This window comes from Aquarana catesbeiana, linkage group LG10 (genome assembly GCF_042186555.1).
Source record: "Aquarana catesbeiana isolate 2022-GZ linkage group LG10, ASM4218655v1, whole genome shotgun sequence".
In the NCBI taxonomy this organism is placed as follows: Eukaryota; Metazoa; Chordata; class Amphibia; order Anura; family Ranidae; genus Aquarana; species Aquarana catesbeiana.
Window position 1 is genome coordinate 26,196,320 of NC_133333.1, and position 17,129 is coordinate 26,213,448.

A 17,129-nucleotide genomic window follows, 5' to 3' on the forward strand; every position below is an offset into this window, starting at 1 on the left:
AGGTGCTTGGAATATGAAGCCACTTTATTTTTATTTTTTTTATATCATTTTTGTTTGCATCTTTCATGAATTTGGATATGTGTGTGTGTGTATGTGTGTGTGTATATATATATATACAGGTAAAAGCCAGTAAATTAGAATATTTTGAAAAACTTGATTTATTTCAGTAATTGCATTCAAAAGGTGTAACTTGTACATTATATTTATTCATTGCACACAGACTGATGCATTCAAATGTTTATTTCATTTAATTTTGATGATTTGAAGTGGCAACAAATGAAAATCCAAAATTCCGTGTGTCACAAAATTCGAATATTGTGTAAGGGTTAAATTTTGAAGACACCTGGTGCCACAAACTAATCAGCTGATTAACTCAAAACACCTGCAAAGGGCTTTAAATGGTCTCTCAGTCCAGTTCTGAAGCCTACACAAACATGGGGAAGACTTCAGATTTGACAGCTGTCCAAAAGGCGACCATCGACACATTGCACAAGGAGGGAAAGACACAAAAGGTTATTGCTGAAGAGGCTGGCTGTTCTCAGAGCTCTGTGTCCAAACACATTAATAGAGAGGCAAAGGGAAGGAAAAACTGTGGTCAGAAAAAGTGTACAAGCGATAGGGATCACCGCGCCCTAGTCAAGATTGTGAAAAAAAACCCATTCAAAAATGTGGGGGAGATTCACAAGGAGTGGACAGCTGCTGGAGTCAGTGCTTCAAGATCCACCACCAAGAGACGCTTGAAAGACATGGGTTTCAACTGCCGCATACCTCGTGTCAAGCCACTGTTGACCAAGAAACAGCGCGAAAACCGTCTCACCTGGGCTAAGGAAAAAAAGAGCTGGACTGCTGCTGAGTGGTCCAAAGTCATGTTTTCTGACGAAAGCAAATTTTGCATTTCCTTTGGAAATCGAGGTCCCAGAGTCTGGAGGAAGACAGGAGAGGCACAGGATCCACGTTGCCTGAAGTCTAGTGTAAAGTTTCCACCATCAGTGATGGTTTGGGGTGCCATGTCATCTGCTGGTGTCGGTCCACTCTGTTTCCTGAGATCCAGGGTCAACGCAGCCGTCTACCAGCAAGTTTTAGAGCACTTCATGCTTCCTGCTGCTGACCTGCTCTATGGAGATGGAGATTTCAGGTTCCAACAGGACTTGGCGCCTGCACACAGCGCAAAATCTACCCGTGCCTGGTTTACGGACCATGGTATTTCTGTTCTAAATTGGCCAGCCAACTCCCCTGACCTTAGCCCCATAGAAAATCTGTGGGGTATTGTGAAAAGGAAGATGCAGAATGCCAGACCCAACAACGCAGAAGAGTTGAAGGCCACTATCAGAGCAACCTGGGCTCTCATAACACCTGAGCAGTGCCAGAAACTCATTGACTCCATGCCACGCCGCATTAATGCAGTAATTGAGGCAAAAGGAGCTCCAACCAAGTATTGAGTATTGTACATGCTCATATTTTTCATTTTCATACTTTTCAGTTGGCCAACATTTCTAAAAAATCCCTTTTTTGTATTAGCCTTAAGTAATATTCGAATTTTGTGACACACGGAATTTTGGATTTTCATTTGTTGCCACTTCAAATCATCAAAATTAAATGAAATAAACATTTGAATGCATCAGTCTGTGTGCAATGAATAAATATAATGTACAAGTTACACCTTTTGAATGCAATTACTGAAATAAATCAAGTTTTTCAAAATATTCTAATTTACTGGCTTTTACCTGTGTATATATATATATGTATGTGTGTGTGTATATATATGTATATATGTATATACTGTATCTACTCTCTTCATTTCTTCATTCATATTGTAGCCCTGATCTAGGGGAAAAATAATTTGATCTTCTGGAAGGGTATTATTGGACCCTATAATAATTCACTCTAGAAGCCCACTCTCCAGTCTGTGAGTAAGCTGGATCCATTGTGGGGTGGGATTGTGGGGTGGCATTGTGGGGTGGCATTGTGGGGTGGGATTGTGGGGTGGGATTGTGGGGTGGGATTGTAGGGTGGGATTGTGGGGTGGGATTGTGGGTGGGATTGTGAATGGGAATTGTGAATGGGATTGTTGAGTGGGATTGTAGGATGGGATTGAAGCGTGTGTACTGTACTCCCCTAGAGTGATGAGTTCCCATCACCAAAATGTCATCATTTTTGTAAATTGCATTGCAATCAATTGAAAAGGCAAACTTAAAGCCCATCTCTGTGTTTCTAGACCCCTCCCTCCCATCCCCTGGAAACCAGTTAATAAAACATTTTCCTAATATGTGTGCATATATTGAGTGCCGTTCTCTGCAGTATTGTATTGAGAACCCACACCTGCATGATGACACATCACAAAGGAGAGGGAAGGGAAAAAAATACAGAAGATGTGCTTTAGGGTGGTTTAGACCTCTTTTACGTAGATGGTTCACGTGTGCAATGATATTCTCACACAGTGAGCCCATTATTAAGGGCTCCCACAATCCTAGCTGATTTTTTTACATATTTTATGTTATTGAGAATGTACCAGGGGGAGATGGAAAACAAAGGTGGCTGGAAAAATCTAGAACGCCCTGGTGGACAAAAACATTCTGGAAATATGGCAGGGAGATCTCACCGTTTGAATATTCCAGACATATTTGAAGCCAGCAATAGTCTCAGCCCTCCAGGCTCCACCTAAAATACATTTCTGAGCAAACTATTCCTTTAATGAAGAATATCCATTTATAAAATCTTACAAAATTTTCTTTTTCCCGCAGAGACTGTAATATCCACTGACTACAAAATTAAAGTTAACCAAGAAGTGAAAATCCCACAGGCTATGTGTGCCATTGTGCCTTGTAACTTCATTGCTGACAGTAGAGAGAAATTCCACAATTCAAAAGGATATTGGAAGGAAAGACTACATGTCAAAGTAGCTTCTACTGACATGTCGAACGTGACGAAGCAAAACTTTCATGCAATCGGTAACCCTGATGATGGTGACTGCACCCTGAAAATCACCAACGCCAGCAAAGAAGACATTGGCTTTTACTTCTTCAGATTTGTGGAGAAAGAAGACAGTAAAAATAAATATAATTATTTAAATGATCAAGTAAAGGTAGAGGTAACAGGTGAGTGCAACTTAAAGGGTAACTAAAACAAATAACAAAAATATTATATATTGCATCTTTTTTTTTTCATGCTATGAAAATTTGCATCAAGTACAGGAAATACCTGTTGATCTTGCCTGAAATTTTCTTGTCACTTCCTGTGAACCGAAAGAGGAAAAACAATGTTATCTTCTTATATAATGTCTCATCCCTCATATAATGGAGATGAACAAAGGCAAACATTTTTGCAGTCCAGCCTGGATATCAACCGTAGCTGCCTCTATAAATATAGTACAAATGAGTGGTTGTTGTCACTCTAGGACAGGAGATGTGTTATTTGCATAATTATTCGATGAAATACAGAAAAGAAACCTCATTAAAAAAACTAACAAAGCCATTACATCTAAAGGCAGCTAAGCTGCAAATATTACATTTGTTTTTGGGTTTCAATACTCATTATTGTAAATGTTCTGTAAACTTGTCTAAAGTATACAGTTGTAAGGAGAATAGAAAGTGAAGGCAAATCTTCCAATGGAAGTTCTGGTGACAGCTGTCTAAAATGGAGATTTCTGCACTCTTTAAAAAAGATTTATTTTCATATCCTGCTGTGTCTGAGACTGGAAGTGAAGGGATATCTCCCAAATGAAAAACTTTCTTACTCTAGATTTGCTATAAATGATTCAGTTCCATACCCCCATCATTTGGCACCCATACCCCCAGGGCTATGGAATCCCACTGGTTACAAACACCTGTTTGATAGTGTTTTTACAGATATAATTTTCAGGAAAGTCTACAGTCAAGTAATTAAGTGGGTGTATTATTATATTTATAATGCATTATGCAATCCATTGGTTTATCAGCTACTCAGGGTCAGTGCCCAGAGAAGGTCCTTTAGCACCTTTAAGGTGAAATGCCCAGAATGCAACCCTTCTCCATTAGCTGTAAACTACCCCATCAGGATAGATTGCAGATTCTACCCTTTTTTTTTTTGCACTGCCCCTCTTCATGAGCTGTGAACAACGTCATCAGTATAGGTTTCAGGCTCTGCTCTTTTCTGCCCCACCCCCTATCCCAGAAGTGCCCAAGGCAGTTGCCTTTTCTGTCCACCCCATGGTCGGTCCAGTCCTGATATATCTGCATACTAAGATTTTACAGATCAAAAGCAACGACTGCACATCATGAAGCACAAAAATGTATCAGTTATAAATGGGTTACCATTATCCCTGCATCGCACCCATGTAAAACCTATCACATACTAAATATTAGAGGAATTTAAAGCATTATTTATCTGTAAGCATTATTCACCTGCATATGTAAAGGGTTAACTGCAGAGTTCCCCACCGAGCCCCAGTGACAATTACTTCTAGTAGAGAGATTGTCGTACCAAAAGCTGGAAAATCTCTGGGCTCAGTGAGGTTGACAGTTCCATCTTCACACCGGTGACAATGGTCACCAAAATAAATAGAGAGAACAAATCTCTCTAACTGGGACACAGACAGCAATAAAAACTTGAAAGATGGTCTAACCCTTCATTAAAAAAAGTTTATGATGTGTGTGTTGGACCAAAAGAAGTGAAGCTTGGTTTTGATGGGTATAGCATGGAGTGCGTATTCCTTCAAGAGAGCATATACATAATGAAGATATTGTGTAGAAGGACCATGTTCTCACCCTAGGCTGCTCTCTGATCACAACAGGGGACACACAGCAATAAAAACTTGACAGATGGTCTAATCCTTTCTAAAAAAAACTAAAGTTTTGCTTTTGTCTTTACATATATTTTCTAAATGTTTTATGAATATGTTAACATTTTTCTACTTATCTTTCTTTCTTAGACATTAAAGAAGTAGATGGCTATTCTATTCAGGTGGATCAGACTGTCAATGTCCAGAAGGGTCTTGGTGTCACCATTCCTTGTACATTTACTGCTGATCACATGAAATCCTTTACCAGCTCTAGTGGTCACTGGAAGACGATATGCCAAGAATTTGCAGCATCTAATAACAAGTCAATTGTTGGTACAAAGCCAAACTTTCAGTTGATGGGAAATCCAGATAATGGAGATTGCACTCTAATGATAACTGACGCCAAGGAGCAAGATTCTGGAAAATATCACTTCCGATTTGAAGATGGGAAAGGCAACAACCGGAAATACAGCTATATATCCAAAATGATACAAATACATGTCACAGGTAGGTTTATTGTCCAATGTTCATAAACATCAACAGCTTATTCTAAAGGTCAACACATTAAAGTGTTCCTGCACTGAGATAAATAGAGAGGTTTGAAGGTTCTAATGCCGCGTACACACGACCGGACTTTACGGCATACTTGGTCCGGCAGACCGGAGTCCATCGGACAATTTCGATTGTGTGTGGGCTTCAAAAGTTCGACAGACCTAGAAATGAAACATGTTTCAAATCTTTCCGACGGACTTGAGTCCGGTCGAAAAGTCTGCTTGTCTGTATGCTAGTCCGACGGACAAAACCGACGCTAGGGCAGCTATTGGCTACTGGCTATGAACTTCCTTGTTTTAGTCCGGTCGTACGTCATCACGTACGAATCCATCAGGCTTTGGTTGATAGTGTGTAGGCAAATCCGTTCATTCGGAAAGTCAGTCAAAAAGTCCGCCAGACCTAGTCCGTCGAAAAGTCCACCCGTGTGTACGCGGCATAACAGACACCACATAGCAGGATTCAATGGAACTTATGATTTTTATTCAAAAGCCAGCAGGAACCTTTTTTGACATGCTTATTGCTAAGGCACAGCACTTTCTAAAAAAAAGACATTGCAAGCTTTGATTCCCTTTTGAAACTCAAAAGTTATTTCAATGGAAACAAGCTGTTGCCTGATACCCAGGAGACTGCCATTGCTGAACTCAAAGTGAAAATGCTTGTTGTTTGGCAGCCCCAGGTTTCAGTACTTTTTGTGTCACTGTCTTGGGTCAAGCATTCTGTAAAGAAAAATGTAACTCCTGAGCTGCATATTTATACCTAACCAGCAACTCAGAAAGTATTAAAGTGCAATATCAAATTATTTGTTAAGCTGTTTAGAATATAACTGGTGTCTAATACCGCATACACACGATCGGACTTTACGGCATACTTGGTTCGTCGTACCGGAGTCCGTCGGACAATTCGATCGTGTGTGGGCTCCAGCGGACTTTGTTTTCTCAAAAATTTGACGGACTTAGATTTGAAACATGTTTCAAATCTGTCCGACGGACTCGAGTCCGGTCAAAAAGTCCGCTCGTCTGTATGCTAGTCCGACGGACAAAAACCGACGCTAGGGCAGCTATTGGCTACTGGCTATGAAATTCCTTGTTTTAGTCCGGTCGTACGTCATCACGTACGAATCCGTCGGACTTTGGTTGATTGTGCGTAGGCAAGTCCGTTCATTCGGAAAGTCCGTCGTACAGTCCGTGGAAAAGTACGCCGGACAAAGTCTGCCGTAAAGTCCGCTCGTGTGTACGCGGCATAAGAATCGAACAGCAGAAAACTTGATTTAGGAGAAAGTCCAAATATGTAATAAGTACTGACCATCAAAGCTTGTTGAACATTTTATTCCAAAATCTTAATATAAAATGAATTCCCCCCTCCTCCACTCTTCTGGGAAGGCTTTTCACAAGATTTTGAAGTGTGTCTGTGGACATTTGTGCCCATTCAGCTAAAAAAAACATTTAAGAGGTCAGGTACTGACGTTGAAGACCTGACTCACATTCAGCATTCCAATTCATTCCAAAGGTGTTCAGTAGGGTTGAGGTCAGGGCTCTGTGCAGAACACTTGAGTTCCTCAACACCAAACCCCTCAAACCATGTCTTTATGAAGCTGGCTTTGTATGCAGGGCATAGTCATGCTGGAACAATAAAAGGGCATTCTCCAATCTGCCCCTGCTGTTCATACCTCCATGGAGAATAAGCTGCCAGTGACCACACAGCCAGTGCAGTGGTCTGGAGATTTGAATTCCGCACTCTTCCCCCTTCTTATTTCTGCAGGACTTCCAGTACAGATCAGAGCAATTCTAAATGGCCAGCGTCGGCCCATAGCATTCCTCTGATCCATCCCAGAAGTGCTGCAGAGAGAAGAGAAGAGCAGGGATTGTAAATCACAGAACTGCTGCACCAGCTGCATGGGTACTAACAGTTTATCACCCAAGGAGATAAGTACAGAGAGGATGAGTGTTAGTTCAGGGTGTACAGTGTTAGTTCACCTTTCATTTTTTCTTAAAAGGTTAACTAATACTTAAAAGACATATCATTATTAGGGATGAGCCGAACACCCACCCCCCCCCCCCGGTTTAGTTCGCACCAGAACATACCGAACAGGCAAAAAATTCGGAAGAACACACGAACACCATTAAAGTCTATGGGACACGAACATGAAAAATCGAAAGTGCTCATTTTAAAGGCTTATATGCAAGTTATTGTCATAAAAAGTGTTTGGGGACCCGGGTCCTGCCCCAGGGGACATGGATCAATGCAAAAAAAAAATTTAAAACAGCCATTTTTTTGGGAGCAATGATTTTTTTAATGCTTAAAGTGAAACAATAAAAATGAAATATTCCTTTAAATATTGTGCCTGGGGGGTGTCTATAGTATGCCTGTAAAGTGGCACATTTTCCCTTGTTTAAAACAGTACCACAGCAAAATGACATTTCTAAAGGAAAAATTGTCATTTAACCCTTCATGTCTGGTATAGATTTTAAGGGGAACATTGAGCCAAAATAGAAAAAAAATGCCTCCCCCCCCATGTGAATAGGTAACGGGTACATTGTACCCCTACCATTTCACAAAAAAAGTGTCAAAAATGGTAAAGACAAGAGACAGCTTGGGACAAGTCCTTTATTAAAAAATAAAAATGTCCTGCGATGTAAATTCACTCCACCCGACGGACCGAAAAAGAAAAAAAAAAACCGCCAACCGTTACGCCTCCATGGGAGGCTCCCACCAACTGACACTTCTTCTGGGTGACAGTTCTTATATGGCTGAGGGCGGGGCCACTCAGTGACGTAAATGGGTGACTCCGCCCCCTCTGACATCATGGAGGATTCCCCGTGGCGTCAGAGAGGGCGGGGTCACCCGTTTACGTCACCAGGTGGCCCGCCCCCTCTGACACCACGGGGAAGCCATGGGGAAGCCTCCATGGCGTCAGAGGGGGGCGGGGTCACCCGTTTACTTCAACGGGTGGCCCTGCCCTCAGCTGTATAAGAACTGTCACCCAGAAGAAGCGTCAGTCGGCGGGGCCCCCCATGGAGGCGGAACGGTTGCGTTTTTTTTTTTTTTCTTTTTTGGTCTGTCAGGCGGCATGAATTTACATCGCGGGACAATTTTTATTTTTTTATTTTTTAATAAATGACTTGTCCCAAGCTGTCTCTTGTCTTTTTTACCATTTTTAACACTTCTTTTGTGAAATGGTAGGGGTACAATGTACCCGTTACCAATTCACATTGGGGGGGGTCCGGGATCTGGGGATACCCTTGTTAAAGGGGGTTTCCAGATTCCGATAAGCCCCCCACCCACATACCCCCACAACCACCGGACAAGGGTTGTGGGGATGAGGCCCTCGTCCCCATTAACATGGGGACAAGGTGCGTTGGGGGCTACCCCAAAGCACCCTCCCCATGTTGAGGGCATGTGGCCTGATACGGTTCAGGAGGGGGGCCCCCTCTCACACCCCCTCTTTTCCTGCGGCCTGCCAGGTTGTATGCTCAGATAAGGGTCTGATATGGATTTTGGAGGGACCCCTCTGCCATTTTTTTAAAACTTTGGCACAGGGTTCCCCTTAAAATCCATACCAGACCTGAAGGGTCTGGTATGGATTTTGAGGGGGAACCCTACGCCATTTTTAAAAAAAATTGGCGCAGGGTTCCCCTTAATTTCCATACCAGACCTGAAGGGCCTGGCAATGGACTGGGGCGGGGGGAACCCATGCCTTTTTTTTTCAATGAGTTTTATCAATATTGCTGAGACCCGACAATTCATTACAGCTGCGATCAGTTTTAAATGACAATTTTTCATTTAGAAATGTCATTTTGCTGTGGTACTGTTCTAAACACGGGAAAATGCGTCACTTTACATACATACTATAGATGCCCTCCAGGCACGATATTTAAAGGAATATTTCATTTTTATTTCACTTTAAGCATGAAAAAAATCACTGCTCCCGAAAAAACGGCCGTTTAAAAAAAAAAAAAATTTGCATTGATATATGTCCCCTGGGGCAGGACCCGGGTCCCCAAACACTTTTTATGACAATAACTTGCATATAAGCCTTTAAAATTACCACTTTTGATTTCTCATGTTAGTATGCCATAGACTTTAAGGGTGTTGCGGCGGCTTTTGAATTTGCCCCGAACACCGCATATTGTTTGGCGTTCGCAGAACATCCGAACAACCAAAGTTCAGCGCGAACTTATGCTCGGGCCGAACCATTCACCCATCCCTAATCATTATGGTAAAAAGTAATTTCAAGGCATCCAGAAAGTTCCAAATTCAATTGAATTCAGAAAAAAATTATATAAGGTACCCTTTTCAGTTTTTTTATTACAAACTGACAGATAGACACACATGGACAAAAAAATTAAATTTTAGTATAATAAAAACATAACAGTTTTCAATCAAAAATGTAATTTTTATACATACCGTAATGCTGTGTAATCATATATCTCTTCAACCTGCAGGTGGCACTGTGCCTCTCTCTCTGTGCACAAAGAGTGCAGATGGGGAGAAAGAGAGAGGGACAGAGCCACCTGCAGGCCACAAAAGTTCCAGTAAACACCATGACTGGCTGTCATAGGGATGAAATGATCAGAAATTATTGATTGGTTCCTTGTCATAAATCTGAAACGTGCAGCCGTCAGGGACAGAGCTGCCTCTGAGTTAGAATGGAGTACCATTTTACAGCTTCAACAAAGAAAAAGATTGTCACAGCATGGAGATGCCTGAGAACATTATTCTACAAATAGTAGATAGAATAGATAGAATAGCATTTATGTTAAGAGGAAATATTTTATTGTCCCTATTTTAAAATGGTTTCAGGGTAACTTGGTGATTCTACACTTGCTGTGTAATGCAGTCATAGTTTTAACTGCCAATTAGTGTTGCTTTATTGCTAAGAGTTATGGGTGGCACAGTGGTGTAGTGGTTAACACTTTTGCCTAGCAGTAAAAAGGTTCGCTGGTTTGAATCCCAACCTCCTTGAGGGCAGGGACTGATCTGGACATACAATATACAGTATCTAGCAAAAGTAAGTACACCCCTCACATTTTTGTAAATATATTATTATATTTTTTCATGTGACAACACTGAAGAAATTACACTTTGCTACAATGTAAAGTAATGAGTGCAGCTTGTATAACAATGTAAATCTGCTGTGTCCTCAAATTAACTCAACACACAGCCATTAATAGCTAAACCATTGGTAACAAAAGTGAGTATACCCCTAAGTGAAAATGTCCAAATTGGGCCCAAAGTGTCAAAATTTTGTGTGGCCACCATTATTTTCCAGCACTGCCTTAACCCTCTTAGACATGGAGTTCACCAGAGTATCACAGGTTGCCACTGGAGTCCTCTTCCACTCCTCCATGATGATATCACAGAGCTGGTAAATGTTCCATTTGAGGAGGCCCCATAGATGCTAAATAGGATTTAGGTCTGGAGACATGCTTGGCCAGTCCATCATCTTTTACCCTCAGCTTCTTTAGCAAGGTAGTGGTCATTTTGGAGGTGTTTGGGGTCGTTATGTTGGAATACTGCTCTGCGGCTCAGTCTCCAAAGGAAGGGGATCATGCTCTGCTTCAGTATGTCACAGTACATTTTCGCATTCATGGTTCCCTCAATGAACTGTAGCTCCCCAGTGCCAGCATCACTCATGCAGCCCCAGACCATGACACTCCCACCACCATGCTTGACTGTAGGTGAAGTAACTAAGATACAATAAATATTATGTATCTATATATTAATTTGTCTAATCTCTATAGTTAATTAGTCTATTAAAACTCTGACCACATGTTACTGTTGATATCACAATAATACAAGGTTAGCTATGAAACCAAACACACACTTTATAAGTAATAAAGTCTTATTTATTTCCCAAGGAAATAAGAAGCTAACATGAAATACTAGAGAAAGATATTACAAACACAGACCAACAATCAGAACATATGTAGCGCTGGTAGATTTGCAATCTACCGCATGTTAGGTAAATTTAGTAAATTGTGCGTTAGGAAGGTTAAAAGTTTGCCTCTGTTCCAGCTTGGCTGACGTTGTGGGTGTTTCCGTGCTGACCGGTGGGTGTCGCTGTTGCCACTGGTCAGGGTTGGAAAGGCAACGTGTTGAAGCGTATGGATGCTCTTCTGTCCCAGAGGCATGCTCGGTGGAGGTGGTCCTCCGAGTTGCATTCTGGGCGAGGGTATTTATAGGACAGACGCCATATTTTGGGGTTCGTTTTACAGCCACCTGCTGGCCCTCCTGGCCGACAGGTATGCGCTAAGGAGCTACCTCGTGGTCCTCCATTCGGGAGGCCCACGATACAGCGGCGCAGGGGTGGGTCGAGAGGCTTGTCTGGAGCCTACCACCGCGGCCGAGGAATGGTCCTGAGCTGTCGGTCCTGTGTGACGAAGCTGGACAGCCAAGGAGATCCCAGGGGAGGACCCGTCATGGAAGGATCACGCAGCATGCTGGTCTGGAGAGGGGCCTGGTGACTCGGTTGGAGGACGTATCCAAAAGTAACTATACAGCATAGTGTGCCGGCTCGGCTTAAAGGTTCAAGCACTGTGACTGACTTTCACTACAGAAAATCTATACATCCTGTGGCAGGGGGTTGTACAGATTTTATTCCCAAACAAGTCTGTGGCAGAGACTTTGATTCGTGCTGCGTGCTGGCTGCTAGACCGATGAGAGAGGCCTATCCAGACGAGCAAGGAGTGTGTCCCACAAGGGGAGCGCATTTCAAATAGTATTTGAATTCTACCAGGACATTTTGTCAAGAGAACAGTACCAGAGAATATTTGAGTTTCTTCTGCAAGTTTCCTTTCTACCTCTTTCCTGCTACTTCCTAAGTCGTTTGTTTTAATAAAGCATTGAAAACGTACTCCAGTGTTGGTGCGTGTGTCGTCCAGAAGTAAACTCAATGGAACCCTAGACCCGGTGCCGGTGAAACAGAAGGAAGCAGAGTGAAGGTAACAGACCCGCTTAAACCAGCAGCTCCACCGTGAGTTATTTCTACACATATAATACAAGAACATCAAGGATACTTATCACAAGGCTTTCTGCGAGGCTTTGTTTCTTCCAGCTATGAGATAGCTGGAAGATATCTGGAAGACTGAGGCATAGTACCAAGCCATGATCCAAAGGGGAAGGGACTATTTCTCTTCCTTTCTCAGTCTTTTATACTAAGATTATACACCATTCAAACCCAACCCCATTGCCATCCCATCTAGACTTTTGACGAATCACAGTATTTATGGGCAGTCCTTCTCAACAGTACTGTCTGTCCTTTTGTACTTTGGCTTTGTCCATGTCAATCTTTAGGTGCCTGTTGATCCTTTGATCTTTGTCACCCACCGTCATCAATCATCCTGTCAGCCATGGCCCCTTTCAAGTTTGCGTTATAGCAATAGACGGTCCGGAGCCAAGAGCTGAGAAACGACATTCCAGACCGCCCCCAGGAAAGCAAATGCTTGGTTGTATCAACCAGAAAGAAACCCTTTTAAAACCATGGAATTGCAAGGATTAGCCTGGGTGATCTTTGGGAATAGGAAACAGATTTATGACAGATCCAATTCAAACTCTAGATAATAAATATGACACTAGACCATGTTGCCATCCAACAGTAGGCAAGACACACTTGTCTTTGTACTCCTCACCTGGTTGCTGCCACACAGGCTTGACACCATCTGAACCAAATAAGTTTATCTTGGTCTCATCAGACCACAGGACATGGTTCCAGTAATCCATATCCTTAGTCTGCTTGTCTTTAGCAAACTGTTTGCAGGCTTTCTTGTGCATCATCTTTAAAAGAGACTTCCTTCTGGGACGACAGCCATACAGACCAATTTGATGCAGTGTGCGGTGTATGATCTGAGCACTGACAGGCTGACCCCCCACCCCTTCAACCTCTGCAAAAATGCTGGCAGCACTCATATATCTATTTCCCAAAGACAACCTCTGGATATGACACTGAGCACGTGCACTCAACTTTTTTGGTCAACCATGGCGAGGTCTGTTCTGAGTGGAACCTGCCCTGTTAAACCGCTGTATGGTCTTGGCCACCATGCTGCAGCTCAGTTTTAGGGTTCTGGCAATCTTCTTATAGCCTTTGCCATGTTTATGTAGAGCAACTTATCCTTTTTTTCAGATCCTTAGAGAGTTCTTTGCCATGAGGTACCATGTTGAACTTCCAGTGACCAGTATGAGAGAGTGAGAGCGATAACACCAAATTTAACACACCTGCTCCCCATTCTCTTCTGAGACCTTGTAACACTAACGAGTCACATGACACTGGGGACTGAAAAATGACTAATTGGGCCCAATTTGGACATTTTCACTTAGAGGTGTACTCACTTTTGTTGCCAGCGGTTTATACATTAATGGCTGTGTGTTGAGTTATTTTGAGGGGACAGCAAATTTACAGTGTTATACAAGCTGTACACTCACTACTTTACATTGTAGAAAAGTGTCATTTCTTCAGTGTTGTCACATGAAAAGATAGAATAAAATATTTACAAAAATGTGAGGGGTGTACTCACTTTTGTGAGATACCGTATATGTACTGTAAAGCGCTGAGTAACTTGATGGCGCTATATAAGTACCTGAGATAAATAAAAAAGTGATAAACATTGAAATTGAAAATGTGTATTGAAAGAGAAAGGTACTCAGAATGAACAGGTTGCATATAATTTTGTTTGAAATACCTCACTTCTGCCATCATTTCTCTGCACTGTAGACTGCAATGTGTTTCTCCAAGTTCTCCTCCCTTTGCTATGAACCTCTGTCATAAGGCTAAAGGAGTAACGTGCCCAGTAGTTGATGGGTGTCAAGACACCAATAAAAGAAATGCATGTATTTTGACAAAATATTAAATCTTAACAATATCACCAAAATGTTTACAACATTTTGTCTTTTAAAACCCTTTAAAATGTTTTTGGGGTTATGGCTTCTTGTAGATTTGAATGAGAAACCTGTAATTTCGGACCCTGGAATACTGACCGAAGGTAAAAAGGTGACAATAAAATGTATTGCACCGAGAGGCTGCCCCAACGCACTAATTACATGGAAGAATCAGATGGGAATATGGACTAATTCAGGAGACCTGACATTTGTCCCGACTCGGAGTCACCATCAAATTTCATTGACCTGTAAGATGACCTTCCCATCATTCGAGAATTATACCCAAAATGAAATCACATTATCTGTTCAGTGTGAGTATAAAATATGCGGCTGGAAAAAAAAAAAAAAAAACCACCAGCTAAAATTTTGCTAAAGTTTTTAATGAAATGTGTCATCCCACCATTACAGTATATTAAATGCTTTTTTTATTTATTTATTTTTTTTTTAGTTTGGACTATAGTAGAATAAATAGGGTTAAAATCTCTGTCAGGTTCCATTTTTTTCCTATGGCTCTAATGAGGGGGCCAGTCCAAGGAGCTAAGAATATCTATTTTTTTTTTTAATACTGATGTCAATTCATACAAGAAAGCATAAAACAACCATCTGTCATGACCTTTCAGTAATACATTCATGACCTGTCTGTCTCTTACCTGGTCTGTGTATCAGCCTTGAGGCTTGTACTCTCACACCTGCATGCTTAAGTAATCTTCCCTCTGTGTGGCTCTACCCTAGCCTCAACAGGAACCACTATTTAACACCGTATTCTCCAAGCCTGCCTTGCCGTGCAATATTGTGTGTTTGGCTTCCTGTTTGCCGTGTGCTCTAAGTTTGTCTCTGTTACCGATCTTGGCGTGTTCCCGACTATCCCTGTCTGCTTGTGACCCAGACCTTTGGCGCGTTCTCGACTATCCCTGTTTGCCTGTGACCCTGACTTTTGGAGTGTTCTCTGTTATCCTTGTCTGCTAGTCGCCCCGACATTTGGCTACCTCCTTACTATCCCTTGCTGTCCTGGGCTGCTGTTTCTTCTCCATCCTCCTGTAGCCTACTGTGAGCGTGAGCTGGGAGACCCTGGGGGCCGCGACCTGGAGCCAGTTTAAGCCCAGTCCATCCTCACCACTAGACGCTCTGGTGAACACCAGCTGGCTCTTAGACTCCGCGCCCTGGGGAATCTATGCTCTAACTCACTGTGGGATCCGTGTTGGTGCTCCAGGGGACCTGCCTTCCTGAACCACCCCGAGTTCCATCCGCAGCAGTCAGCCTTAGGGTCCACTATCATAGCGGTGCACTCCTGACCCCAACAGGGTTCATCTGTCACCTGGACACAGGTGACCTGACACCATCATGCTTCAGGGGCTCAAAGTTCTCTCTTCTTCAGGGTAGACAAGGACAAATACAAGGGTGGTTGTAAAAACTGAAGTTCTATGTTGCTCAAATCATATTCAAATTCTATAATTTATATAGGAAACAAAATGTGAACAAAATGATAAAAATCAGAAAAAAATATATAAAAACTATAATATCATAATTGATACCATTGTTGATAAAACTTTTTAAAACCATATTGCTTTATAATTTCTTAAAAAAAATCTTTTTTTTTCTTCAAGATTTACTAGAAAACAAATCAATTATAATATAGTGTTTTTTACATTTCTTTTCTGATTCTTATGTCAATTTTGTTTGCTATATGGATTAATAAATATATGGATTAATACATTTCAATGTGATTTGATTAGCATATAACTTCATATAGTTACATACAACCATCATTGCATTTGTATCCTAGCACTGATAAAAGGGGAGCTCTTTTAACCTCCCTGGCTGTATGATTATGTCTGATTTTTGCGTCTCAAAGCGGTACAATTGTTTTGCATAGAAATTTGGCGTTTTATATTGTAGGCCTGTAATTCTTAGCAATAACACGCTTAAATTTGTCCAAACAAAAGTCTAGTAGATATCCCGGGTATGATAAAGTTTGAAACACAAAATCATAAATTATAATATAATAAATAACTATAAATAATTATAAAAAATAATAATATAATAATAATAAAATGAATTTCCCAAAGATTCACTATCGCTCAATTCTGCAAGTATTCTAATTTACTATCGCTGTTTTCTAGCTGGTCTTAAACCACTTTTGACGTAAAGGGACACTTTTTGGTTGCTGTGGACAATCTTAAGTTTCCAGGCAGAAAGAACAGTATATATATATATATATATATATATATATATATATATATATATATATATATATATATATATATATATATATATATATATATATATATATAATATAAAACTGCATGCAGGGCATTGGACAAAGCACTGGGGACAAAAGGGATGTGAAATGATTTCATACAGTACTGTAATCTGTAAGATTACAGTGTACTGTATGTGTTATGAATTTTGTACTTTTTGAATTTGCCACCGGGCTCTGCCCCCCGCGCGTCGTGACGCTCGCAGGGAACGGAGCCTGGCACACAGAGGCATCAGGGCGGAGGACACAGCGGGGGGGACATCGCAGGATCCTGGGGACAAAGTAAGTACACCGTACCAGCATCCTGCAATGCGATCCCGAGTGTGGCTCGGGGGTTACCACTAATGGTACTGAAATTTAACCCCTAGCCACACTTGGGAAAACCGCCAGGGAGGTTAACTCCCAAAATGTATTGCCTATTTTATGCCTTCTTGCATGAATTTAAGGCTGGACTCACACTAGTGCGAATTGGATGTGGGTTTTCCCCGCATCCAATTCGCATGACAGGAGATTGTGACCCGCTCTCAATGGAGCCGGTTCACCCATCTCCGGAGCGGCTGTGGAGTGAATTGCATAGGGGTCCTGTGTCTTTGGCTCCGTTAAATTCAGGGGTGATTTGTCCCTGAAACGGAGAACAGGGACGCACCGGACCCCTGCTGTCAGCCGCATCCGTCTGCAGTGTCAGCCAATTCT

The 17,129-nt window shown here is 41.7% G+C and overlaps 1 protein-coding gene across 1 annotated transcript in view; it reads left to right on the top strand.

The window, feature by feature from the left end:
* Nucleotides 1–17,129, top strand: part of LOC141109814 (sialic acid-binding Ig-like lectin 12) — a 41,007-nt gene that overhangs the window by 4,870 nt on the left and 19,008 nt on the right. Inside the window, exons 3-5 of the mRNA XM_073601080.1 lie at nt 2,742–3,095; nt 4,907–5,263; nt 14,236–14,490. Of these exons, the coding sequence (XP_073457181.1) occupies nt 2,742–3,095; nt 4,907–5,263; nt 14,236–14,490 (966 nt within the window). The remainder of the gene's footprint in view (nt 1–2,741; nt 3,096–4,906; nt 5,264–14,235; nt 14,491–17,129) is intronic.